This window comes from Desmodus rotundus, chromosome 10, assembly GCF_022682495.2.
Source record: "Desmodus rotundus isolate HL8 chromosome 10, HLdesRot8A.1, whole genome shotgun sequence".
NCBI lineage: Eukaryota > Metazoa > Chordata > Mammalia > Chiroptera > Phyllostomidae > Desmodus > Desmodus rotundus.
The window spans coordinates 20,373,551-20,397,553 of NC_071396.1; the positions used below are offsets into that span (position 1 = coordinate 20,373,551).

The window sequence follows — 24,003 nt, forward strand, 5'->3', positions numbered from 1 at the left end:
GAAAGATGTGGGCTGTGCTGGGAGGTTTTGCTCTAATTAATTGCTTTTGACTATCAGTTGTCCTTTCTCCAACGTATTGACTCCTAAATTGTGTTTTGCAAGATTTGAACACGTAGGAGACAGAAATCCCTGGTATAGCTCAAGTACCATTGTGCTTTTGAGAGCTCTTCCCCTCTAACAAAATAAAGATGGAAAAGGCTTTTGTTATTAGGAGGTGAGAGAAATAGGTGTGTTCTACAGAGCTGCCCTGTCTGAGTCTTTCTCCAGTCTGTCTGGCATCCGCCACGGCTTCATCCCAAATGACTGTTTGGGAAGGTTCCTGAATTGCACTTGAAGGCCCTCACATAGCTTTCCCTCAGGGCTTTTCACAGTCATCCACTAGGCTTCCTTGATGTCGGAGCCCTGACCCTGGCGTTCCCCAGGTCGCTGCCTTTGCCTTCCACTCACCTCTGTGTCTCTGTCTTGCTCACTTGCCACCTGTTCTGTCTCCTCCCTGCTCCTCTCTGGCCATTCCCTCTCACCCTGCTGCCTCGCCTCTCCTGAAGGGATGCACCCTGACCCCACCCCTCCGCTCACAGGAGGTTAGTTAGTGCCTCCTAGTGTCTGCCGGTTGTCGGGTTGTAGGTTGTCTCGTGTGTAGGTATTTGGCTCTGGGAAGTTACTTTGCTTTTAATCCCATATCCCCACCAGGCTGCGGCCGTGGGTGGGGGAGACCACCTCCCTCCTGGGCCCCGTGGGGTCGGACCGCAGTGAGCCTCGAATGACTGTTCCGTCTGTCTGGTTGTTTTCAGGGGGAAGAACACCTGAAAACTAGCATTTGTACGTTCTTAGCGGTTTTGTCGCATTTTGACATCATTACTCAAAATATTCCAGAAAAGGTGAGTTTAAATTGTAAGAAGAGTTTACACTTGACTGTCAAAATAGAATTTTGTGTATTCGTACTAATTTTCGTAAATGTGGAGCATTCCTCATGTTATTTCTAGTTTCTCCTCTTCCCTTCCACTACCCCCCACCCCCAGCGCACACACACTTAGACGGGAACGCACAGTCAGACGGTACAGTTTGCTCACGTAGGCACTGGGCGACGTACTGCCTCGCCAGACACCTTCACGGGCCACTTTTGGTGGTGTTATGATTCATTTTATACAAGTATTTAACTATGATTATGTAAAGAGGACTTCTCCGATTGCATGTCACTGCTCCTTGACTGGGGAAGTTACTTAACAAGCCCTTGTACAGAGGAGCTTGCGGTCAAAGTACTGAGAGCTCCTGGGTGACTGATGGTCAATGTAAATGACCGGCGCCACGTGCAGGGTGAAGGCCACGCCCTTCCCAGCTTCTGGGCAGTCTCTTCAGGGGGCTCCTAGGTGAGCAGAGGCCCCAGCGTGCTCTGGTTCATCACTGTGGCAACTGTGAAGAATTTAGGAAAACCTGCCAGTTAGGTTTGCAGGTAGATTCTGGAGCGTCGCACCTATGGGGAAGGTAGACCTGCTGTCAGCTTTAGGAGAAACTTGGTGTGTGACATAAGTATTGTTTAGTGTTCAAAGTGAAGTAAAAATAAGGGGGAAATGGTTTCCCAGAATTTCTCAAAGTGTTCTTGTCTTTAAACAGTCATAACGATCAAATGTAGTCGTTAGCCTCCTTCACCAGCCCTAAGGGGACCCTTCTCCCCACCACCTGTTAGCCTCTGAAATCGCGATGATCTAAACTTGGTGGCGTCCTACAGTGTCTGTCAGCCCGAGGGCGGTGTGTCAGTTTCCAGAAAGCTCCAGCACCCGGTAACACTAAACATTACTTCCCGTTTTAAATATGGGCAGAAAGAACTCTGCTTGCTGTCTACTGAGGGGGGGTTAGGCGCGCTGCATTACTGCTGGCAGTGTTGGGGGTGGGGGGGTGCCGGGGGGGATGCTCAGAGCTCGGGATGAGTTTAGACGAGTTCTGACAATGAGCCCGTCTTAGGAGGTGTCCCGTTAGACCTGGTATAAACAGCGTGCTGGTCCTCAGTTAGGCCCTCTTTGTACTTGCCATGTATTAGATACTTTAGGGTTATTTTAAAATCTCAAAACATCCAAAGAAGGGATGCTGATTAATGGAATAGAACATCTCAATTCCAACATCTTCTGGGAAAAAACAATCCAAACTGAGGCACCGAAGCGAAGACCAAGCTCTTTTACCTTGTGAGTCCCCATTTCCAATTTGTGAAGACCTGATGCTACCTGATGACTGTGTTTTTGCTCAGAGACCTAGGGAACAGTCACGGAAGGCTTCCCATTTTCTTCACAGTGTGTCCTTTGTCACTTAGCCTGTGTGCGCGGTCCCCGCTGAGCAGTCAGATGAGCTTCAAACCTGCTGTCTGACAGGGCAGAGGTCGGGGTCCTGCGTGCACTTGGGAATTTGAGAGAGAAGGGCGCCCACGACGCCCTGCTTGTGGGTGGCCAGGCGGCCGCTCAGTGGGTGAGCCTGTCGATAAGCACAAGAGGTGCCGTTGTGGCTGAGCTGGACCCTCACGGTCTGGCAGCACGGGCGGTGCCCTGGGTCGGTGCCGTGGTTACAGGACTGTCCCCCCTGTGGAGGACGGCTGTGGGTTTCCTTCACGTACCAGGTCATGTACCCCCAGCGCCCAGGCCTTGGTTTCTGACACCATTCTCTCTTGGAAGGAACCGGAGCTCCTGGGAGAAATGGCGGATTTAGAACTGGGGCAGAAATACAGAAGATAAACTTGGAGCGTCTTATAGCGCCAGGAAGTCAGGAAACGCTTCACACACACACACACACACACACACACAGAGACATGCACACATGCAGACACACATGCAGACACGTACACACGCACACACAGGCATGTGCACACACATACATACGCGGGAGGGGTTCCCAATGGCTAAGACTGAAACAGCGTGAGCAACACAGTGAGTAAAGTGATACTGGATTCCAACCCAGAGTGTACAGGAAGTATCTGTGAGTCCATAGTGAGAGAAATAAACGGTGGGGTCAGTGAGGAGAGAAACCAGAGATGACGAACCTCCTGTGCAGAATTCCGAGTAATTCACGCAGGCGCCCCGCCCTCCAGGATGGGGAGCGGATCCCACCGCCGATGAGGGCCGCACTGGGCACCTGCTTCCCGAGAGTGGAGGGTGGGCGGTGGTGGTGGCGGCGGTGACCGCATGGTGTGGGCAGCCTGCCGCAGTAGTCAGTCCCGCTGGTGGTGGGTCCCCCGATGGGACGTGAGGAAGATGATGTCTGCGGTCCCGCTCCCACATCACCATGGCCACCGTGGAATCATTGTCCCAACCCAGTCGGGGCCAGTCTGCACAACCCCTGACCTCTAAGCCCCAGACCTGGCGAGTCACAGCGGGAAGAGTTCCGGACTCTATCACAGCCAAGGACAGGGCGAGGGTGGGGAGCCCAGCAGCTGAGAGTCACGTGGCCTGGCCGGGGTCCTGGGACAGGAGGAGGATGCAAGGGGAACGGAGGAGAGCAGGATAGCCCAGACTGAGGGTTAGGTTGTGAAGACTGGTGAGAAATCCGGGGGTGGTTGGGCGGGGGCACGTACCCAGCACTTGGACAGTGTGCCTTCAGTTCCCGTTGCGTGAGGGTCACGGGTGCCCACTGCTGACCGTGAGTCACACGGCGGCTGGACACGCGGGGCAGGGGAGCCAGCGCCCCTGTCTGTCAGCACTCCTGCAGCCGGGGGGCCCGGCCTAGCATGGGCAGTGGTGGTGGCTCTTGATCTGGAGACGGGAGACGGTGGGGGGCAGCTGGTTCATGGCGTAGCTCCTGGTGGCTCAGCTGAGAGCCCAGAGTCTGCTCCTTCTGTGCTTCCTGAGACTCAGTGAGAAAGGTCTGTTTCTGCAGCTAAACTCGACAGACTAAAAGCTATTTTTCAAAGCACTGCCAGTCATACCAAAGCAGCTGTGGGGGAGGGGCGTGGGAAGGAGGCGGTGAGGCCAGAAAGGGCACAGGAGGGACCCCCTGGGCGTGGGGACTGCACGGTGCCCTGACTGTGACGGTGGCTACACAGACTCACACGTGGTGACGCTGTAGGGAACGTACACAAGCTCAGCCAGTGTTTCCGTTACTGGGGAGAGGCCCAAGCCAGGGGCACCCCCACACCCCTGCCCCGAGCTTGTTCCTCAGTTCTTGCGTCACTGTCCACAGACAAACTCAAGCGAGAGGCGACATGTGGTGGGAATGAGGCAGCAGGTGTATCTGTGAAGCACAGGTGAGCACGAAGCCGCAGGCAGGCACCCGGCGAGTCCGACTGCCCCACGTGTGGAGGGAAGTTGTTAGTGTGTTAGTGTGTTTACACACTTGAGCTGAGGCTACCAGTGGGCACCCGGCGAATCTGAGTGCGCCAGCTGTTGGGGTTCAGGGGTTATATATGCCAGTCAGCCTCTAGGTGCCCCTCCTTCTCCCCCTTCCAAACCTTGGGAATAATGAACAGCTGCGAAGTCTTTCTCTCTCTGGCAGTAAAGGCTCTTTGTCTAAGTGAGTGAAGTTGCTACAGAGGCTCCCTTCCCAGCACAGAGTCTCGAGGACTCCCCTCCTCCTGCGCTGTCGCAGCCCGCTGTCCCTGCCCGTGACGTCTGGGCGCCCACACTCTCATGGACCAGGCCTCAGGCTGCTGCGTCAGTGGGACACGCCCCTCCTCCTTACCTGTTTACTACCTGTCCTACCTGACGGTACCATCAGGGAAGCCGCAGCACTGTGTACAAGGCTTGGGATCTCTGTGTTGTCGCCTACAGTCATCTCAAGAACAAGTTCAACTAAAACAAGTAGCTGTGGCCCATGGTCTGGGGACTGTGGGTGGGTCGGAGCCAGGGACACGAACGTGGCCACCTGCAGGGAGTGTGCCCTTTGGGAAAACGAGGACGCCCAGCACAGAACCAGGGGCAGCAGCACTTAAGGGGGAGGAGATGAAGGAGCAGCAGCAGAGGGCTGGGAGCACAGTCTTAGAAGAGCCAGGCCAGGGGCCAAGGGCCCCTGCTGGGCAGCAGGAGGTCACCACAGGGTGAATCCGCTGCAGTGATGCGTGAGCGCTCCGCAGCAGGGAGAGTGGGGAGAGGCACTCGGGGTCAGGGGTTGGAACGCCTGGTTTTAACGTTAGAGAAAAGAGCAGTGGGAGGTTTTATGACAAGGTCTGGGGTGCGGCTTTGGGCACAGAACGGGGGATCCTGGGCTTTAAGTGCCGGTGCAGGAGGAACCGTCCGGAAGTCACACTGAGGACAGGGGCAGGGGTGCAGCTGCTCTGTGCCTTGAGAAGGTGGGAATGCCGGTTAGGAGGTCCCAGGTCCCAGTGGGCACTTGGGTGGAGAGGGGGCATTAGGAGGGAGGAGAGCTGTGAGGCCAGTTGAGGGAGGGAGCAGGGTCCCGTTGGGGAGAGCCTGAGGGAGCAGGGAGGACCCGCAGGCTCGGGTCTGGAAGTGAGCGGAGACCAGGTGGGCTGGTGGGCAGTGGGGTGAGTGTGGCTGGGGCAAGGCCCTGTTTGGGGGCGCTGTGATTGGGTCCCATTGGTGTCGCCTTCCTCCCCCCTTCCCTCACGCTAGTGTCTGTCCTGCGCTTTCTGTGTCTGATACTCTAGGCCCCTGGCCTCTGCCTGCGTCCCAGTGGCGGAGAGGGATGTGAGCGTGTCAGCCTGCCCTGCTCCCCGCCTGTAGACCCGGGTGCAGACCTGGTGTGTGTCACTCAGAAGCTGCCATTCGCTGCTGCTCCGGGCGTCCCCCCCCCCCACTCCCCCGCTCCCCCTGCCAGCCCAGGGAGTGCATTTCCTCCTCTGCATGGCTGCCCCTCCTACCTGGGCCCCACTGGCCACTCGACTCCGCCTAACCTGCTCGGTGGGCGGCGTTGGTTTCTCGTTCATCACGGCGGGATGGGTGTGTGTGTGTGTGTGTGTGTGTGTGTGTGTGTGTGTCCCAGCAGTGTCCTCAGCATGCGGCAGTCAGGTGACTGTGGGCAGTGTCGAGGACGTGTCCAGGGGAGGGGTGTAATGAAGAGGGTTACGCACATCTGCAGTTCGTCCCCAGAGAAAGCCTGGTGGTCTTCAGTCCGTCAGTAGAGGCTCCCCGTAGGCTGCTACTCGGGAACATCGAGGGGCACCCGACAGTGTGCTGGACGTTTGAGCCCATCCGAGTCCACATTAACATGTCACTTCCCTTCGCTCTCAGCTGGACTGTGTCATTTTAAAATCCGGGACTGGCACTGCACGACCTCCCCAGGCTGCGTGCTCACAGGGAAGGACCGGGGAAGCTTAAACTCTTCACCGCTTTCCTCCCCACTTCTTAATTTCCCTGCCGCCCCGCGGTGCTCTGTGGGTGCAAGGTCACCACAGGGGACGGTGGGGCAGTTCGGAGTCCCGACAGGGAGGGACCCCTGGCTGTGGGAGGGCCTCCAACTTCCCAGAAAGCAGGGCTCCTGAGGAGCGATTCCAACGTTTTCAGCACAAGACAAGCTGGGGATGGGGCCATGGTTTTCAGATGTCGCGGTCACAGAGTGGTCAGCCGGAAAACACCCTGTCCATGTTGCCCAGGTCCTGGAGATGGGGACCTGCCACAGCACTGCGCGTGACCGCAAAGCGCCGGGGGTTTCTGTCTTCTGGACCGTGATGCCAGCGCGCCCTATCTGGCTGGGGGGGAAGATGGGGAGTCCCGCGAGTGTGGTGACGTCAGTGCTGACCTGGTCCTCTGTCTTCAGTCGGGGGTCGAATGGCCCATGTAAAGAGCTGTCCTTCTCTTTCCAGAAGCTCCTCCTGAAGCGGGCCCTGGCCACCGTGCTGCGGTGGGGCCTCAGTCACAACTTCAGCGTCCGGCTGTATGCGCTGGTGGCGCTGAAGAAAATCTGGGGCATGTGTAAGACGTGGCAGGTGGAAGACTTGGACGCCGTGACGCCTGTGATTGAATCCAGCCTCAGTCAAGTGGAAAACACGCACGGAGCAGGGTGAGGGCCCGCGGCCAGCAGCATCGTCCAGGGGGTGCAGAGGACCGCTCGTCACAGGCACCTCGTCTCAGCTCGTTGTAATGTCACATGGAGTGCAGAGCCGGGAGGAGGCAGAGCTGACGTGGCCCCTGTGTGATGTGCAGCTAACTACAGTTCGGGGGGGTTGGCGGCTCCATCTCAACCTCCTGAAACGCGGCTGCTGCTGTGGGTGGAGCGGGAGGGGCGCGTGACCCAGTGACTGGTAAAGCCCCTTCCTGGGGGAGGTCACCACAGCACAGGCCCGGGTGTCCTGGTCTCTGGACTGACTGCCTCGTCCCCAAGGTGGTGCTGCTTTACTTCACCAGTAGCACTGATCACCACCATCCAGGAGGGCCAGGTTTTCTCACTGCAGAGCCCCAGGCGGTAAGAATGCACTACCAGGTTGTTCTTCGCGTGCGCAAAAGCACCGACTTCCAGAAACCAATGGGCAGAGGTTGGAAGCAGCAAGTCGGGCATAGCAAACGGTGTTTGGAAAATCAGCAGCACGCCGTCATGGCCTTTACCTTGACCGGCAAGTTAGCACATGGCACAGACAGGTCGCCTAGTGAGTCATGACCGAGGTACCTCCGTGGCCACGCTCCGTAGCCCTCTACCCACCTACTGTTTTTTTTTTTTTTAAGATTTTATTCATCTTTAGAAAGAAGGGAAGGGAGGGTCACACACTTGTTGCATCGTTATCTGGTGTATGGCTCTGAGGTGTCTGTTTCTGTGTTCCATTTTAAGAGATCCAATGTAGTGTCAGTTTTTAAAGCAGGTGGACCTTGGAGATACAGGTGTACAAACCTGAGGGTAAAACTCACAGTATTTCCCATTTGTTCTAAGTGCTGCAGCGCCTCTGTAAGATATCTGACCTTTCCCCCGTGTCGGTACCTCGTACCGTACCTTCAACCCTTAGGAACGCCAAGAGGAACTGGCAGCGCATCCAAGACCATTTCTTTTTTGCCACATTCCACCCGCTGGAGGATTACTGCCTGGAGGTGAGCAGAGGTGATCGCGTGTAAACTCTCCCGCTCTGTTGATCTGACACCCCTCTTGCCGTAGTTGTCGAAGGGTTACGATTAGCCTAACGTTCCCCTTGCTTGCAGACTTCACCTTAACACTGTCAAGTTTAATGTCACTTCGTGCAGACGACTTGCTTGCATTTCACTCCTGTTCAGTGACAACTGGCTAGTCATTTTCACTCTCTGTTTCTCAGGCAGGGTCGGGCTTGTAAACACTGGAAGGGGGAATGTTTAACTCTGTACAGAAATCTGTTCTGACATTAAAAGGAAATGAGTGAGAACGTTTGTGCAGGTGAGATTTTGTTGTAATGAAGCCCATTGTTAACAAAAAACCAAAAAGATCTACTTTTTTGTGAATTGCCTTTCCAGGTGTTTGAGTGACTGAAACTGTATAGCAAATGATGCACCACGTACCGAATGTGCTTATGTAATTTTAATAACTAAAAATGATGATTACAACTAGCATATAAGTCAATTAACTTCGCATCTAAATCACTAAAATTTGTAGAAATTGTATTACTTTCTCCCTTGGAGTCGAAATACTTGACCTCGTTCTTTGTTTCTGAAGAAGCTGGAAGTACCAGTATCTTTAGCTGCCGAGCACAAGTGCATTATGTTGGTGGATTACTGATAAGCTGGCCTTTAAAAGCACACATCTGTATATTGTGCGATACTCGTCACAGAACATTACTACTACGTACTTCCTGTTGCTTCATCTCAAAAATGGTTTAGGATTTCTCGGGTACTTTACCCTGCTCTGTTCTGTGTCCCTTAGCGCCCAGAACGCACGGTTCGGCATTCCTCTGAAGGGTCCGTAGTAGCCCCCTAGAGCTCAGCCAGCCTTTCTGATCAGTCCTCCACAGGAGCGAGTCCCTCGCTTTCCCTTCCCCTGCCTTGGCCTCACTCTCACGTCGTACCTACTTTGTTCTTCATTCGTGGTAGGAATCACAACCACGTGTAAAAAAAGCAACGCTGCCTAAGAGTTCTGTCTATGCGTGTGTAGCTGTATTAGTACCTATGAAAGACCTAGCTGCAATCACGCTAGTTTGAATTCACACAAATACTGCATGAAGAAAACCGTATTCATTCGTATGCATTTAAAGACTTACACAAAGATTTACATGTTGTTCTACATTTGTTTCATTTTAAAATCTCTTGTTACTTGTGCTTCTGCTGCTTACGTGCCTGCTCGCCTTTGGAGATGTTTTTGGTCTCAGTTCTCATAGGTAAGAAAGGGTTGTTTTTGTGATGACTAAATAGTTGTTGTTTATTGTGCACTTTACCAAACACGCCTTTTCATGTGCTGTTTTAACCTGATTTTATCCACACTTTACAAGTGAGGAAGTTGAATCCAAGAAAGGCTAAACGGCTTCAACTTCAAGTAAAGATATGGCATCAAAAGAGCTTGAACTTGAGTGCTGATGGAGAAGCAGTAACCAGAAAGTAGCGTCTTCCCAAATGATGCCAAACGCCAGCGTCTCCCAGCCCGTTTTGCCCTGGCGAGAGCGGTGGTTTAGTGCATGCGCCTGGGGTCAGCAGAGGGCAAGCGCTGCGTGTGCTCGAGGGTCTCCTGATTAAGCCCCTGGTTTCTTAGACAGGACGGCACATTTATAGACAGTTGCTGCAAGACAGGAAGTACGCAATTTGACCAGATACCGTTTGGGAAACTACAGTAGTCATAATAAGTTGCCCTTTAAATATGCACTTGTTATTCTTAAGGGAAAAAATTGAGATTTTATGATTTTCTTTCCAGACCATATTTTACATCCTTCCGCGCCTCTCAGGCCTCGTCGAGGACGAGTGGATCGCCATAGACAAATTCACCAGGTTCACTGACCTTCCTCCAGCTGCCAGGCCTCAGGGCTACTTCTGTCCAACTCGGCTCCGTGAGCTGGGGCCAGGTGACTGGGCTCAGCAGGACACAGGTGAAAGGAAGTTTTATTTTCCACACTGTTGACTTGCTTAGGTTTACTGACCTAAGTCCCTTAGACTAGGCGGCTGGTAATGCCACTTTTCATTGGCGTGGTGAACTCTGCTCCTCCACTTAGGGAAGAGACGGTGGAAAAATGCGGTATGACTTTTTCTAGTACTTTTAGGTGACCGCTGGCTTTGCCATAAAAAGCCAAAGGGAGCCTGATCTGCTTCATTATGTAAAGCTAGTGGCCAATTATGACATTTCTGGTCCCATTTAGTAATGAAGCAGAGATGGTGACTGAGTCCCTCCTGGTCTGGTTAGACGTCACTTCCCCTGTTACCCTCCCTTCCTCCAGCTTCCCTAGGACCCTCCCTTCCCTGCAGCTCTCCTCCTCCCTTCCCAGCCAGGGGCCTAAAAAACCCAAGGGTTAAGTCCCACCCATTGTTAAAATCACAACTGATCTTAATAATTTTGCAGCCATAGTGCAGGTCCTCGTCACTGTCACAATTTGTTCTTGTTCAGAGTCCCTACCCCATAACTGTCACGGAAACTTCTTCCAGAAAATCAGAACGCTGTTCGCGTATCATACGTGACCTCTGTGTGACACTTACTGGCTGGTTTGACACTCTCCTGACTTTCCTCCTCAACCTCACTTCTCATCCCCCCACTTGTGCTCTGGAATTTCTCTAAAATTGTAATCAAGATCCCTTAGACAGTTTGTTAAAGGGGCAGGCCCTTGGGTCCCACCTTAGATTTTTAAATTCAGGGTGTGGAGGAGAGCTGGGAAAGGTCATGTTTTATCAAATACTCCAGATGGTTCACTAATGCATTTAAAGACACACAAGCTCTGTCCAGAAGGTATGCAGCCACGTAATATGAAAAAGAGAGACATTTGTTGAAGATACGAGATAAAAGAAACATTGTATGTAGGACAATGATCCCTCAGTCCCCTTCAAAGTAGGCACCTTGGGGACCTCACACAGTTCTCCCAAACACCATCAGCTGTCCTGTCGTATTTTCCTGAATCTCATCGACAGTCTGAAATCTCTTCCCTTTCAAAAGTAATTTTGGTTTGGGGAAAAGCCAGAAGTCACAGGGCTCCGAATCTGGGCTGTAGGGGGGCTGAGTCACCTGTGTGATTTGATGTTTCACCAAAAAACTCTACATGAGATGTGATGCATGAGCGCGTGCATCTTTGTGATGAAGCTGCCAATCACCAGTTGCCCATAGCTGTAGCCTCCTGAGTCATCCGGATACATTCTGTGAAGGAATGTGGAAGCTTAACGAAAAATTTGATGCATCTTCATTGCTCCACTCGCTCAGGCATTTTGAATGTGACGGCCACACAGTACATGTGCTCACTCAACAGCGTCTACCGCCCCCACTGACTAGCAGAGAGAAGTCGTCATCGTTCACACATGTGCATTCCAGTCCACTCTCCTTGGCTGCCAGGCTACATCGATGTTGCACAAACCATTCTCATTATATTAACAATGGCTGGACTTTTTCTGGACAGACCTCGTATACCTTCAATTTACTCACTCAGCAAAGGCTGACGGATGGCCTCCTGTGTGCTGCACACAGACCGAGGCCCTGCCCTCACGGAGCTTACATTCCCACAGGGCCGGCAACCCCCAACCAGTACGTAACAGTGTCAGGTGGGTAACACGAGCTGCGAAAGCAAGCAAGCAGGTCAGAGAGCTAGTGCCAGGCTGAAGACGACCTTTGTAAGGAGCTGACTCGGAGCTGAGACCGAAGTGTGGTGAGAGCAAGTCAAGCAGGGACTTGGGGGAGGAGCTCCCCCAAACAGAGCAGCTCCTGTGAAGGTTGGGGCAAAAGACAGTGGCAAGAGTCGTTGCCTCAGTGTGGTGGGGCCAGCCTGACGGCGGGGGGGGGGGGGGGGGGGGGGGCTGGGGTGGCATACAGCACGTGCGGATAGGTGGGCCGAGTTCTGCCAGTGGATGCGAAGAGGCGAAGGGGTCTTTTCAATTTGTGTGTGTGGTGAAGAGCAGGGCACCATGGTGCGGTTTGCTCACCCTTGCTGTCGGGGTCTCCTGAACGTTCCATCGCCAGGCTTCCTTGTTTAATCTCCACAGCTTGAAACCACCGCCGGTGCCACCCCAACTTTCAGGTCTTGCTCAGCCCGTCCGAACTGCACTCACCTGTCTGTCAAACTTGCCCCTCTCCCACCCCCCACCAGCAGTGCCCGGTCACGTAGAGGCCGTTCCTTCCTGTGTTCCCTCTTGCACACCCATCTAGTACTTGGTGACCTGGCTGCTCCTGCTCCGGCCCCGCCTGCAGTGACTTAATTTGGACTGTCACCGTCTTTGCCTGGACTAGTGCAAGGGCCTCTTCATGGTTTTCCAGCCCCCACTTACCTCTGCGTGGCTTTAAGAGGGATTTCTCTGAAACTCAAAACCACTTCTGTCATCACCCTTCCCGAATCCTTCACTGGCTCCCACTGTAGAATTAACTCTTCATCATTATGCACAGAGTCCTCCCCAGGCAGAGCCATCCCCCCGCCCAGCACCTGCTCTTGAGCAGCACCACCGTGCAGCTGCTGCCCCACTCAGCTTCGCACTCACCCCTCCCCCTCCCGTGAGCTTTCCGGGCCTTTCCCTGTGCCCCTCCCTCCCCCAGACGTTAGCGACCCCTTTCTGGGTGTGCATGCCCTCTCTGTGGTGCTCTGGTACAGTTCTCAGTGTGTGTTTCCACCCCCAGTGGCCAGGTGCTCCTGGGTTGCTGTCACAGTCTGGGGTGGGGAGAGGCTGGGTTCTGTGCTGGAGACAGCAGAGTGGTTGGACAGGCTAGTAACGTTCCGGGTACTCGCTGGAGTAGATGAGGTAGGACAGTCAGTACCCTTTACTTTACAAATGTTCCCCCAAGCACTTGAAAAGTAATTTAAGAGTATTTACATTGTTTTCAGGAATATATTTCTGCACAAAACTCTAATTTAATGCACTACTGTTTGTAAGATACACATTATTTTATCTCCTCTAAGAAGAAATACTCGCAAACTATGACACCCAATGAATTTTAAGATGTTTCCCAATTTTGGAGATAATAAAATGTAAAAAAAAAAAAGTGTGTCTAAGTTTCTGATGGTTTTAATGAGATGTTGTAATATATCGGTTAGTAGAGTCGAATTTGAAAACTTAAAAAATCACTTTTGAAAATGGCAATTGTGTCTGTATCCAAGTTAAGTTTTTGGTTAATGAACCTGATCGTATCATTTTAAACTCCTAAACTATATATATGTAAAATACACATAACATGCACAGTATGTGAGAGAGAGACGGGTTTGTATTTAGGGTTACTGCTCCCCCCCAGGTTCCAACTCAGGCGAGCCAGACAGGCAACCCGAGTGGGCTGACGTGCAGAAGAAGATAATCCCGTGGAAAAGCAACCTTCCCGACTCGGACCTGGAGCTAGTGTTTCAGGACCGTGCGTCCAGGCTGGGGAAGTCCACCGGGAGGCTGATCGTAGTGGCCTCGCTCATCGATAAGCCAACCAATCTGGGAGGTAAACCGAGCATTCCGGGGCTTGCCTGAAGTCTTTGATTGTGCAAGTGTCAGGCAGGGCACTGCCACGCCCGGCCGTCTCTCCACGTGCGACCCTCCTTGGGCGCTCCAGAGGGCCGTGCGGGCCGTCACGCGCTCAGCTTGTGCCGGGGACAGCGACTCCAGCTTGTTCTTCCAGGACTGTGCCGCACCTGCGAGGTCTTCGGGGCCTCGGTGCTGGTCGTCGGCAACCTTCAGTGCGTCCACGACAAACAGTTCCAGCACCTCAGTGTCTCAGCGGAGCAGTGGCTTCCTTTAGTGGAGGTGAGTGGAAAGTGATGTGTTATTAAAATTTTTTATTTTGCCAAACTCTGTAGTATTATTCCATCTTCCTACAGCAGTTCACTTGCAGCGATTTACAGCAGTCCGGCCTTTAAAAGTTCAAAAATAAAAGTAAAATACAGCCCAGTTCTGTTCTCCTATTCCTTTATTGTTTTTCACGTGGTTGTATTTTTAGAAAGAAGTAATGTTGAATTCTTTTCAGTAAGTAAAATGTGTTCTGCAACTCACTGTCTTAAGAATAATTTCTATACATTTCTATGACATTGGGGAATTCTTGTTGATAATGTGTATTTCTGTCCTTTTTAAAAAGACTTTCAAACAACTTAGTTTAATAAAGGCTTTTTTTAAAACTCGGATTTTATTCCAAGCACGGCTAGAGCTGAATGATTTAACCTCCTGCTTTTTTTAAAACGATGAAGGTAAAGCCAGCGCAGCTGCCGGATTACCTGCAGCAGCAGAAAGCCCAAGGCTACACGGTCATCGGCGTGGAGCAGACGGCCCGGAGCGCTGACCTGACCCAGTACTGCTTTCCGGAGAAGTCCCTGCTCCTGCTGGGGTATGCAGGTCTCTGCCAACAGTGACTCTTCTCAGTCCCAGGAATCTTAGTTTACCTGGACTCCCAATACGACCCCTAATGTTACACCTGCACTTGACCTTTGACTTGTAATGTTCACGGAGAGCCCCCTACTTTTCATTTTATTTTACCTGTTTGGGATGGTCAGGTGAGCAGAACTGACCCATAAACCTTTTTCATCCTCTCATTTTCCTGGTAATTTAGAATTACTTTATTTTGTTTGTCTCTTCTAGTAACATTCAGAATACCTGAGAAAAACACTGCTCACTGCAAGCAAAGTAACCTCGCTTTTCCCATTTTCCATCAGGAACGAACGTGAGGGAATCCCCGTCAGTCTGATCCAGCAGCTGGACGTCTGTGTGGAGATCCCCCAACAGGGCATCGTCCGCTCGCTCAACGTGCACGTGAGTGGGGCGCTGCTGGTCTGGGAGTACACCAGGCAGCAGCTCCGCGGCACAGGGGCGCCCCGTCCTGTGGCCCCTGCCTTTTGAGATCAGCTGCTGGTGCTGCTGACACACTGTTTTAAAAAGGAAACTGTTTGGACTGAGGAAATAGATTCTGAATTTACTGGGATAATTTCTGCATTTTTTCTTACAATTTAATGCCAAACTTTTCCATGTGCCTTAAACACGTACTGTGTTGTCCCCTTTAAACATTTTTAGCCAAATTGTATTGCTTCTTTAGTAAAATGTTTTAAGCAATTGTGGAAATAAAACATATATTTTTGAAAGACTTCATCTTTCCTAGGAACCGGTGGTGGTGGAAACGTGAGCTGCGGAGCGCGGCAGTTCACGGCGGCTCTGCCCGTGCCCGCTTTCCCCTACGGCGCAAGGAAGCAAGGGTTCTGTGGGAAGGAGGGTCCGTGGGCTCCGTGCAGCTCTGTCTGCCCATCCTCGGGGAGCACGGCTGGCAAGGTGCTGAGCCAGCTTCCCTATGAAGTTCAGAACGCTCAGGTGATAGGTTTTCATTTACTTTTAAAGCCAGGAACCAGGTCGCAATCATTCCTATGAAGTTTGTACTGAAATGTTCATATGCCACCCTTGCTCAGAGTTCAGTGGTGGTTAGAAACGCTCTGTTCTGACAGCTGCCAACATGGACCCAAAGGAGGCGACTTCCTCTTGCACATCACGGACCCTCGATGTTGGGATCACTGCATTTTTAAATCCTATTTAGCACCACCCAGCAATGAACTTCAATCACCATATTTTTTGGACCATAGGACGCACCTAGGTTTTAGAGGAAAATAGGAAAAAAAAACTTGAAGCAAAAAATGTGGTAAAATATTTAATAACGTAAGTAACATATTTCACCAATGTAAATGTTAAGTTACATTCGGACTGTAAGACGCACCCCCCACCTCCCCCCCAAATTTGGGGGAGGAAGTGCAGCTTACAGTCCGAAAAATTCGGTATGTCTGGGTCATTTTCAATATTTACATTTCAGAGCTCACCATCTGTGGGTTTTTTTTCTTCTGTAGCTTTAGTGATACAATTTTTGTTTTGCAGAAGGGTTGCAAAGAGAGTGCATTGTTCCCGGATGGCTCTACCAGGGCCTCACGGAACCGTGGACTCGGGTAGTCACCAGCACTAAGACGTGCGCACATCACGGTGCGGGTCACTAGACTCCGATTCCATCCCTGCCAGACTCCTGCTTTCCCACCGACACCCTGTCCCCGTCCCGGGAGCCAGCCCGGGGCCCCGCACTGCATCTGCTTTTCCTGTGCTCTCAGTCTCTGCCAGCCGGGCAGGCGTCCAGTCCTTCACTGTGTTTCCTGACCTTGACACTTGTGAGGAGTATGGGTCCAGCGTCCTGTCAGCGACCCATCAACTAAGTTTGTCTGGTGTGTTCCCACGGGCAGAGGCCGCTGTGGCCTTTGACAAGAGCTCCCCTACGGACCCACCACCAGCACTACCGCCAACAGCTCGCCCCTGCCAGCCCCTTCCCCATTCCCAGCCACTAGCAACCACGGACCAGTCCTCTCTACCCGTTTCGCCTTTTCCAGAATCATAAACAGAAGCATGTAATACATAGCGTTTTGGGTCTGGCTTCTTTCACAGAGCAAAATCCATTTAGGGTCCACCTGTGGTGCTGGGTGACTCAGCTGTTCATCTCTTATCGCTGCGTGGTAGCGTATAAACGTACTACCATGTATCCATTCCTCTGCCGCAGGCATCTGGGTTGTTTCTAGTTGGGGCCAATCAGGAGTGATGCTGCTAGAAACACTCACGTACAGTTCACTTGGTGAGATACCCGGAGTGGGATGCTGGTCACGAGGCAAGCGTACGTCTGACTTCATAAACTCCAAACTGGTTTCCAAAGGGGCGTCACCGTGTGCATTCCCACCAGGGCTGAATGTGCGTCTTCGTCAGCGCTCGACGTTGTCCACCTGTAATTCATCCTAATAGGTGTGTGGTGACAGGTCGGCACGGTCTGAATTGGGGTGCTCTGCCAACAACGAGAAGCACCTTTACAGAATACCTGAAACTGCTTGTTACCACGTTACGCCCGTTTCTTAGACTCGGGCGATTTGGTTTTTTAAAGGGTTTTAAGAGCTCTTTATTCTGGATACTTCTTTTTGTTACGTGATTTGCAAATATTTTCTTCCAGTCTGAAATTTTCTTTTTATTCTAACAGTATCTTTCATAGAGCAACTATTTTTAATTTTCATAAAATCTAATGCAGCTTTCCCCCCCCTTTCATGTTATCTTTTGCTTTTGATGTTATCTCAAAATTTATTTTCAAACCTGAAATCTTGCAGAGTTCTTCCACATTTTCTTCTAGAAGTTTTATGGTTTTATCTTTAAATCTATGATCCGTTTTTTAAAAAATAAGGTGTGAGGCAATGTCAAGGTTCATTTTGCTGCGTATGGACATCCACTTTTTCTAGCACTGATTGTTGGAAAGATGGTCCTTTCTCCATTCTTTTGCCTTTACCTCCATGCAAACTCAGCGGACTGTGTGGGTGTGTACCTGGAGTCTGCTCCGGTCTGCAGAACTCGGTGCCTGTCCTTTTGCTACTGCCGTGCCGCCCGGATTACTGTCGTGATCACGTGATGGATCCTCCAGCCTCGTTCTCTTCAGAACCGTTTGGCTCTCTTGGGCCCTGTGCCCTTTCATGCTAATTCTAGAATCAGTGGTTACTAGTCCTTACCTGTAAAAAACTGCTGTTAGGTTTGATTGGGACTGTGCTGAACCCATAGAACAAACAGCGGAGAATTTAACGATATCTTCACAGTACTGAGTCATCGAATCCACGAACACGGTAAGTACTGCCAACTAGTTAGGTCTTCTCTGATTTCAAGGGTTTGTTTTTGTAGGTGTCGAGCATACTGTAAGCTATATACTGAAGTACTCCTTTTTACAAAAAATTTAGTGTTATTGTAAATGTGTTTTTTCTTTCACGCTCCAACTGCTCATTGCTAGTACACAAGAATATGACTTTCTCTTGTGTTCCAACCTTGTTTCCTGCCGCTTTTCTAAGATTCATTTATTAGTTTTTCTGTTGGTTTTGGGGGGGGTTTTCTTTAGAGATAATACTATCACCTATGAGTAGACTCGGTTTTCCTTCCCAGTTTGCATGCTTTTTATTTCTCTTTTGTCTTCGTGCGGTCACTAGGAAACCAATGAAGTGGTAACGGGAGGAGTGAGAGGGAACACGCTCACCTCGTTACTGATTTTTGGAAGGAAAAATACATGTCACCCCGAGTGTGATGTTAGCTAAGTTTTCTGTGGATGGTCTGTACTACTTTACCTGTGTACTTTACATGCTTTGCCTGTATTAAAGTGGTAACTCCCAGGACACATAATAACCTACTTTTTTCAGTATCTTATATTTGCCTATTCCCATCCTCCAACCAAAAAATAGGTACTTTATAATAGGCTTTTTTTTCTTAAAACACTGATTTCTTACTAAATTAAAACTAAGCATACTTCACACCATTTTATTTCAAGTCTTCAGAGTCTGAGTGATGACAGACTCTACCGTTGCTCGATCGTTTTAATCATTAGGTTGTGTGTACAGAAGTAGCTGGCATTTTACCATGATCCAAACCCCTACCGCCCCACAATCAGTGGGCCGATTTCGAATGTCCAGAAGGAAGAGCTTCTCCCTTTCTGAAAAGGCCAGGAACAGCCTATGACTTTGCAGTTGATTCTGAAGGCTGGAATTGTCCTGCTTCAAACTTTTCTTTAAATTTTAAGTAGTCTCTTCTTCTATCAAAATATTTTATCTGTTGAGAAAAAAGGGTATGAAATAGGGCAAGTTACGCAGCTTAGATAAGCAGAAGCACAGAGTTAAATGTAACACGTTACTCAATATGAACCGGCTAAGGAGTCAAGTCATGAAGTCATTTGCATTCCAGAGCCATTTCCCGTGAGTGTCTCTGACGTGGGAAGTCCTGGAAGTGGGCACGGACCAGTAAGTCCTCAGCCTTTCGGATTACAGATCCTGTCGAACACTTGACTAAGCCATGAGCCTTCTTAAGAAATGTAGTCAAAATCAAACAGGAAATGACAACCACCTTGAGACAAGGGAAAATGAAAACATGACTTTTCAAAAATCTGTGGGTGCAGCACCAGCAGTTCCAAGAGGCAAGTTTGTAGCTATACGGGCCCATCTCAGGAAAATCCCAAATAAACCATCTAAGTCTACAACTAAGGAACTAGAAGAGGAACAAAACCCAAAGTAAATAGGAGAAAGGAAATAATTAAGACCAGAGCAGAAATAAACAGCATAGAAATAAAAATTAAATATTAATGAAACTAAGAGCTAGTTCTTTGAAATGATAAACAAAATTGACACAGCTTTAGCCAAACTCATCAGGAAAAGAGCCCAAATAAATAGTCATAAACGAAAGAAGTTCCAACCAACACCACATAAATATTTAAAAAAATCATTAAAGAACACCATGCCAACAAATTCAGTTTAGAATAAATTTCTAGAAGCTTATAACCTTGTTAAGACTGAACCAGGAAAAAACAAAGTCTGAATAGACATTACTAGTAATGAAATTGGGGCAGAAATCAAAAACTACCAACAAACAAAAATCCAGGACCAGACGACTTCAAAAGTGAATTCTACCAAACATTTAAGGAAGAATTAATACCTATGCTTCTTAAACTATTTCAAAAAATCAAAGAAGAAAGAACACTTCCAAATTCACTCTGTGAAGCCCTAAATTCACTCTTTGCTATCACTCTGATACCAAAACCAGACAAAGACATTATAAAAGAGAGAAAACTATGGGCCAATATCCTTGATGCAAAGATTCTCAACAAAATATTAGCAAACAGGATTCAATAATACAAAGAATTTTTTTAGGTAAAGTAAATATAAATGTTTATATAATCTTAAAGTAAAGAAAGTATAAAGGTAAAGATTAATAAAATTAATGAAAGGTAACTAAATTCTCTAGATTAAAAAAAAAAAGGTTATTTTTCCAAAGAGGACAGAGCTGGCCAGCAGGTACATGAAAAGGTGCTCAACATCACTAATCATCTGAAAAATGCAAGTGAAAACCACAGTGAGACACCACCTCACACCTGTCAGAATGGCCATCGATAAATCCATAAACAAGCGCCGGCGAGGATGCGGAGAAGGCTGGGATGCGATGCTGATGGAGCAGCTGCAGACCATGGTGGGCTTTCCTAAGAGACCGTCTGAATGATGCCCCTTCTTCTTCACCAGGAAACCTGTTTCCTAACATCACAGACTGAGGGAAATATGCTCCTCGAAGAGGCAGCAGTAAGCAGGGAAGACCCACTTGTCCCTGGAGGCTCAAAGGAGCTGACACGGAGCTGCAGCCCGATTTCTGGCCCAGGGCTCCTGACGTGTACAGCTTTTATCCCGGTGGGAAGCAGGACCTGGTCCCCTTCTCTGTCTAGGCTGACCAGGACCTGGTCCACGCAGTCCGCTTTGCTCTGAGCCTATCAAAACCCCTTTGTTTCAGTGTCACCTAAGCCCCACCCTCCCCCCACCCTCTGGCAACCTTCCCTTTGCTGGGTGAGACGCCCCCAGTTCTGGGGTGTGTGGTCTCCCTGGCCAACAAATCTGACTGTCAGGCTGCAGGTTTCTGGCGGTCTCAGGCGGCCCAGGCAGGGGCGGCTGTTAGAGGTAAGGGGACCACAGCAGGAGTGCACAATGTCTTCAACGCGCTGGTGGCGAACGACAGATCTCTGCACTTCCCGTCCGGTCTCCAACGCCTAGTGTACGCGTCTATTTAGAGGTTCTGTCGACATGTCAGTCCCAGCTAGTCCAGAACTGAGCTCCTCCCCACGCATTTCCCCTCGAGGACCAGCCTCAGTGGCTGCAGCACTTTCCGCCCAGACGCGAAGACCTCCTCCCCCTTGTGGTCCCCACGGTACAGGCCACCTCCCCCCACCACTGGCATTGTTCTAGCAGCTCTTCCCCGCTTGCCCTGCCTCCTTGCTCCATCTGTCACACTGCTGCCAAGGGCCACCTTTCTGAAACCCAGATCTGACCTTGTCACTTGCTTGTTCAAAGATCTTTCTGGGTATCCCAGGGCCTTTGAGCTCACATCCAAACTCCTCAGTAAAACAAGGTCACTCATACCTTAGTCTCCGCCCACCCGTCCATCCTGGGAATTCACCACCGGCCCCCCCCCCCCCCCCCCACACACACAGTGCCGCCCCACTCCCCGAAGGTGCTCATTTCCTGGCTTCCACGCCTTCGCCCACACCGTCCTCCTCACCTCCTCATTCGGTTACAGTCCACGGCCCCCAGCACATGGCACTTTCTCTAAAGGCTACGACCATGTGCATACAATGCGAGTGGCCTCCGGACCACTCAACAAGACACGGAGTCGTAGTGTACACGCCATGACTTGGAATCTGAGACTTCTTAAAGCTGTGCAGGAAAAGCCATCTGAAATGGACGGCGGGACCAGATGTCTGGCTGCTCTATTTGTGGAGGGCTCTGGTGGGTGGTGCTACCACCACAGAGCTGAGTAAAAGAACACAAGCTTTGGGGGCAGAGACCGATGACCCCGCCTTTCTGAGCCTTAGTCCCTCCTGTGCAAAGCACCAGGCCGGATGGAGACGAAAGCTCACGGAATCGCCGTCTCACTCAGAAGCCCTCCAAACATACTTGCAGTTCTCCCCTCCCGCCACTGCCCCAGCTCCTCACACACAGCTCTGGAAACGTCTCAGTTTTTACTGCAGGCTATTGGGTGGGACCTCAATGGGGTCCTAATGGGAAGACAGCACAGGGGAAGGGGAGCAACGGGTGAGGAGCCAGCAGAGCGGGAGAACCAGCTGCGGGCTCGCGCGGGTAGTGCTGCAAAAGGAGACAGCTGGTGGTGGGAAGTGGCTGTCACTGCCAGTGCTGCAGAAGCCTGTGTGAGCACAGCCGTGCTCCCCTGTGCTGTCCTCATTGGGCCTCTCTGCCACTCTGTGGGTCGCTGTCCTGTCCCACAGCACATCAGCACTTGGCTGAGGTCAGGATGCACGTGGCTGACCCTACCAATACCCTGGCCTTACGGCCCCTTGACCTCTTCAATCGCCTTGTCCTCCAAGCTTCCTGCCTCCCAGGACCAAAGCCTGGAGTTGACCTCACCAACAGATGCAGCCTTTCTGCGGTCCCAATGCCGGGCATCCACCCCAACTGCCCCCTCCCCACTTTCCCGCTAGGCCCCCGATGCCAACACCTCACTGATTTCATGGACTTTCCACCAACTGCCGCCCCTCGCTTGTCTCCCGACTCAAAGCTCTCCAAGGGCTTCCCATGCCACCCAGACTAAGAGCCACCGTCCGTGGCCTCCCAGCACCCCTGACCCTAGCTTCTGCCATCTCTCCTTGCTGTTCCTCAGACACCCTGGGCGTGTCCCCACTGCAGGGTTGTCTTAAGTGTCATTGAGCTTCCCTCCAGAGAGCGCTCCTTCCACAACTCTGCAGGCAAAGCCTGCTCTTGCCCAAGATTAAATATTACCTGTTGGGAAGATCCTGGAGAAGCCTACCAGTTTAGTGGATTGGGTTTTGGGGGCTTATGTTCATGTGTTTTGTTTTTCAATGATCCTTAAAGCGCCAGGTGACCTTTCCCAGAGGTCGGCCTGATGGAAGGACATAAAACGAGCCAGGACGACCAGACGAGGTTTTCTCTGCCTCTCGCAGCCTCTGTTGACTTGTTGACTTGCTGACTTGACATGCCTAAGACAGCCTTCATTTCACAGTCTGCCACTCTCACGGTACCCTCTGTGTATTTCAACAGCAAAGAGAAACACGTCCAAGCGTGACTTACCCACTGCTGGGGGCAACTTGACTCAAAGGAGCGTCTTAGCTTCTTGCACTGCGAAGCGTCGTCCTCGTTCTCGTCCAAGCACTTCCAGTACTCATCCCGGGCTCCCCAGCAGGCCTGCCTCTCCTTCATGGACGGGGCTGTCATCCCGGCGGGCTGGAGCTGCCGGCCAAAGCAGTATCTGCCATGAACAAGGCGGCCGCCAGGTTCTCAGAGCTACGCCTCGGACTGCCGCGGTGCAGCTCAAACTACGGGGCCGACCTCCGCTGCACAGGACCAGCTGGCGTAGGAGACATCCCGCCAGGTCTGACCCCGCCCATAGCGGCAGCCGGCTCGGGGCTGAGTCGGAACCCGGGCTCTCGCTGTCATTGAGTTCTCTCGAGCCACTTCCGCATCGGTAAAACGAGGGCAGCTGTGCCCTTTTAACCGGGTGCTGTTTGAACCGATCTGCTCTCCATATTAGTGCAAGGAGCAAAATGATCGAGCAGGGCAAGGCGTCTACCGGTCGCGCAGGCGAGTAACCGCGGCTCCGGACGGTCAGCCACCTACCAGGTCCACCCCACGCACGCCCGTCCGCCGGCCAACAGCGAACTTACCTCTCTGCCCGCCCAGAACCGGTCCTCTTCGGCACCGATCGGAAGAAGGGGCCGCGCCGCCCAGCACCGTGGGGAGAACGCGGCCCCAGTCCTGGCGCCGCCGGAAGGTCGCCTCGCCCGCAAGTTGCGGCTCAGGCGGTGCTGGACTCCGCACTGGAAGCCAGCCACTCCAACGGCGCACTAGCCGGCCTCACAAGGACCCTCACGCGCTGCCGTAGACGGTCTGGGAGGGCGGGACTTCCGGCCCCGCTCTCGCACCAGTGGAGAGACTCCCGCCCCGCCCGGCGAGGGGGCGGTCCCTGGGGGCTGAGGAGGTGGGGTCACTCCCGCAGTTTTTCACTCCGGGCACGAGCTCCGCCCCTTTCCTAACCCAAGTGTCTGGGTCTCGCCCCGCAGCGCCCGGAGGCAGCCCCGCGGAGGAGGCTTCCGGGGGGGTGGAAGCTGCGCCGGAGGCAGCGGAGCTGGACCGAGCTCGTTGGGAATTTTTTTCATCCTCACCTAAGGACCCCTCTTTCCCTGCGCTGTAAAGAGGGAGGAAGGGAGCGAGGAGGGGGAGAGAGAGGAACTTTGATGGGGGAGAGGACCGGTTGCCTGTCACAGGCGCCCACGGCAGGAGTCCAACCTGCAGCGTTTCGGTTACGGGACGCGGCGCCGAGCGACGGAGCCGCCGGCTAGGGCCCTCTTTGGAACCCAGTTGGTGAAAAATGTGACCTAGTGAGAGGAGGCTGCTTGGATTTCAGATCAATTACGTGGACCTGTACGGAGGAATTTTTTTTATGAGTATGGGGCGAGAAGATTTTTTTTTTTTTTAGCCATACAGGAAAATAAATTCAACTACATTAAAGTAAAGTG

The 24,003-nt window shown here is 51.6% G+C and overlaps 2 protein-coding genes across 7 annotated transcripts in view; one reads left to right on the plus strand and one right to left on the minus strand.

Annotated features, from left to right (window-relative positions):
* The window catches only part of TARBP1 (tRNA guanosine 2 -O-methyltransferase TARBP1), a 56,995-nt gene extending 40,090 nt beyond the window's left edge, over positions 1-16,905 (plus strand). For 3 of the 5 annotated variants that reach the window (XM_053912416.1, XM_053912415.1, XM_045196359.3), the window contains exons 23-30: positions 792-878; positions 6,737-6,933; positions 7,868-7,949; positions 9,727-9,898; positions 13,219-13,410; positions 13,588-13,712; positions 14,150-14,286; positions 14,612-16,905. In XM_053912416.1, coding sequence (XP_053768391.1) covers positions 792-878; positions 6,737-6,933; positions 7,868-7,949; positions 9,727-9,898; positions 13,219-13,410; positions 13,588-13,712; positions 14,150-14,286; positions 14,612-14,795 — 1,176 coding nt within the window. In that variant the 3' untranslated portion in view covers positions 14,796-16,905. Of the gene's footprint in view, positions 1-791; positions 879-6,736; positions 6,934-7,867; positions 7,950-8,167; positions 8,266-9,726; positions 9,899-13,218; positions 13,411-13,587; positions 13,713-14,149; positions 14,295-14,611 lie in introns of those variants that run through there. The other 2 variants (XM_053912417.1, XR_008425270.1) reach the window with 2 other exon arrangements.
* Positions 16,906-18,225: 1,320 nt separating this feature from the next.
* On the minus strand, positions 18,226-23,371 carry COA6 (cytochrome c oxidase assembly factor 6). 2 transcript variants are annotated; one of them, XM_024561864.3, is made up of 3 exons: positions 23,152-23,371; positions 22,559-22,736; positions 18,226-18,533 (listed from the first exon to the last, which is right to left on the minus strand). In XM_024561864.3, the coding sequence occupies exons 2-3, from the start codon at positions 22,700-22,702 to the stop codon at positions 18,438-18,440; spliced, it is 240 nt and encodes a 79-aa protein (XP_024417632.1). In that variant the 5' UTR covers positions 22,703-22,736; positions 23,152-23,371; the 3' UTR covers positions 18,226-18,437. The 2 variants fall into 2 exon arrangements, with proteins under 2 accessions (XP_024417632.1, XP_024417631.1); XM_024561863.4 differs by having other exon boundaries at positions 22,559-22,717; positions 23,152-23,370.
* Between the last annotated feature and the right edge of the window lie 632 nt (positions 23,372-24,003).

Coding starts and splice junctions, on each gene's coding strand:
- COA6 (XM_024561864.3), bottom strand. CDS start 22,702: ATGACAGCCCCGTCCATGAAGGAGAGGCAGGCCTGCTGGGGAGCCCGG. Junction 18,534..22,558: donor CAAGTTGCCCCCAGCAGTGG/GTAAGTCACGCT, acceptor TTTTCTCAACAG/ATAAAATATTTTGATAGAAG.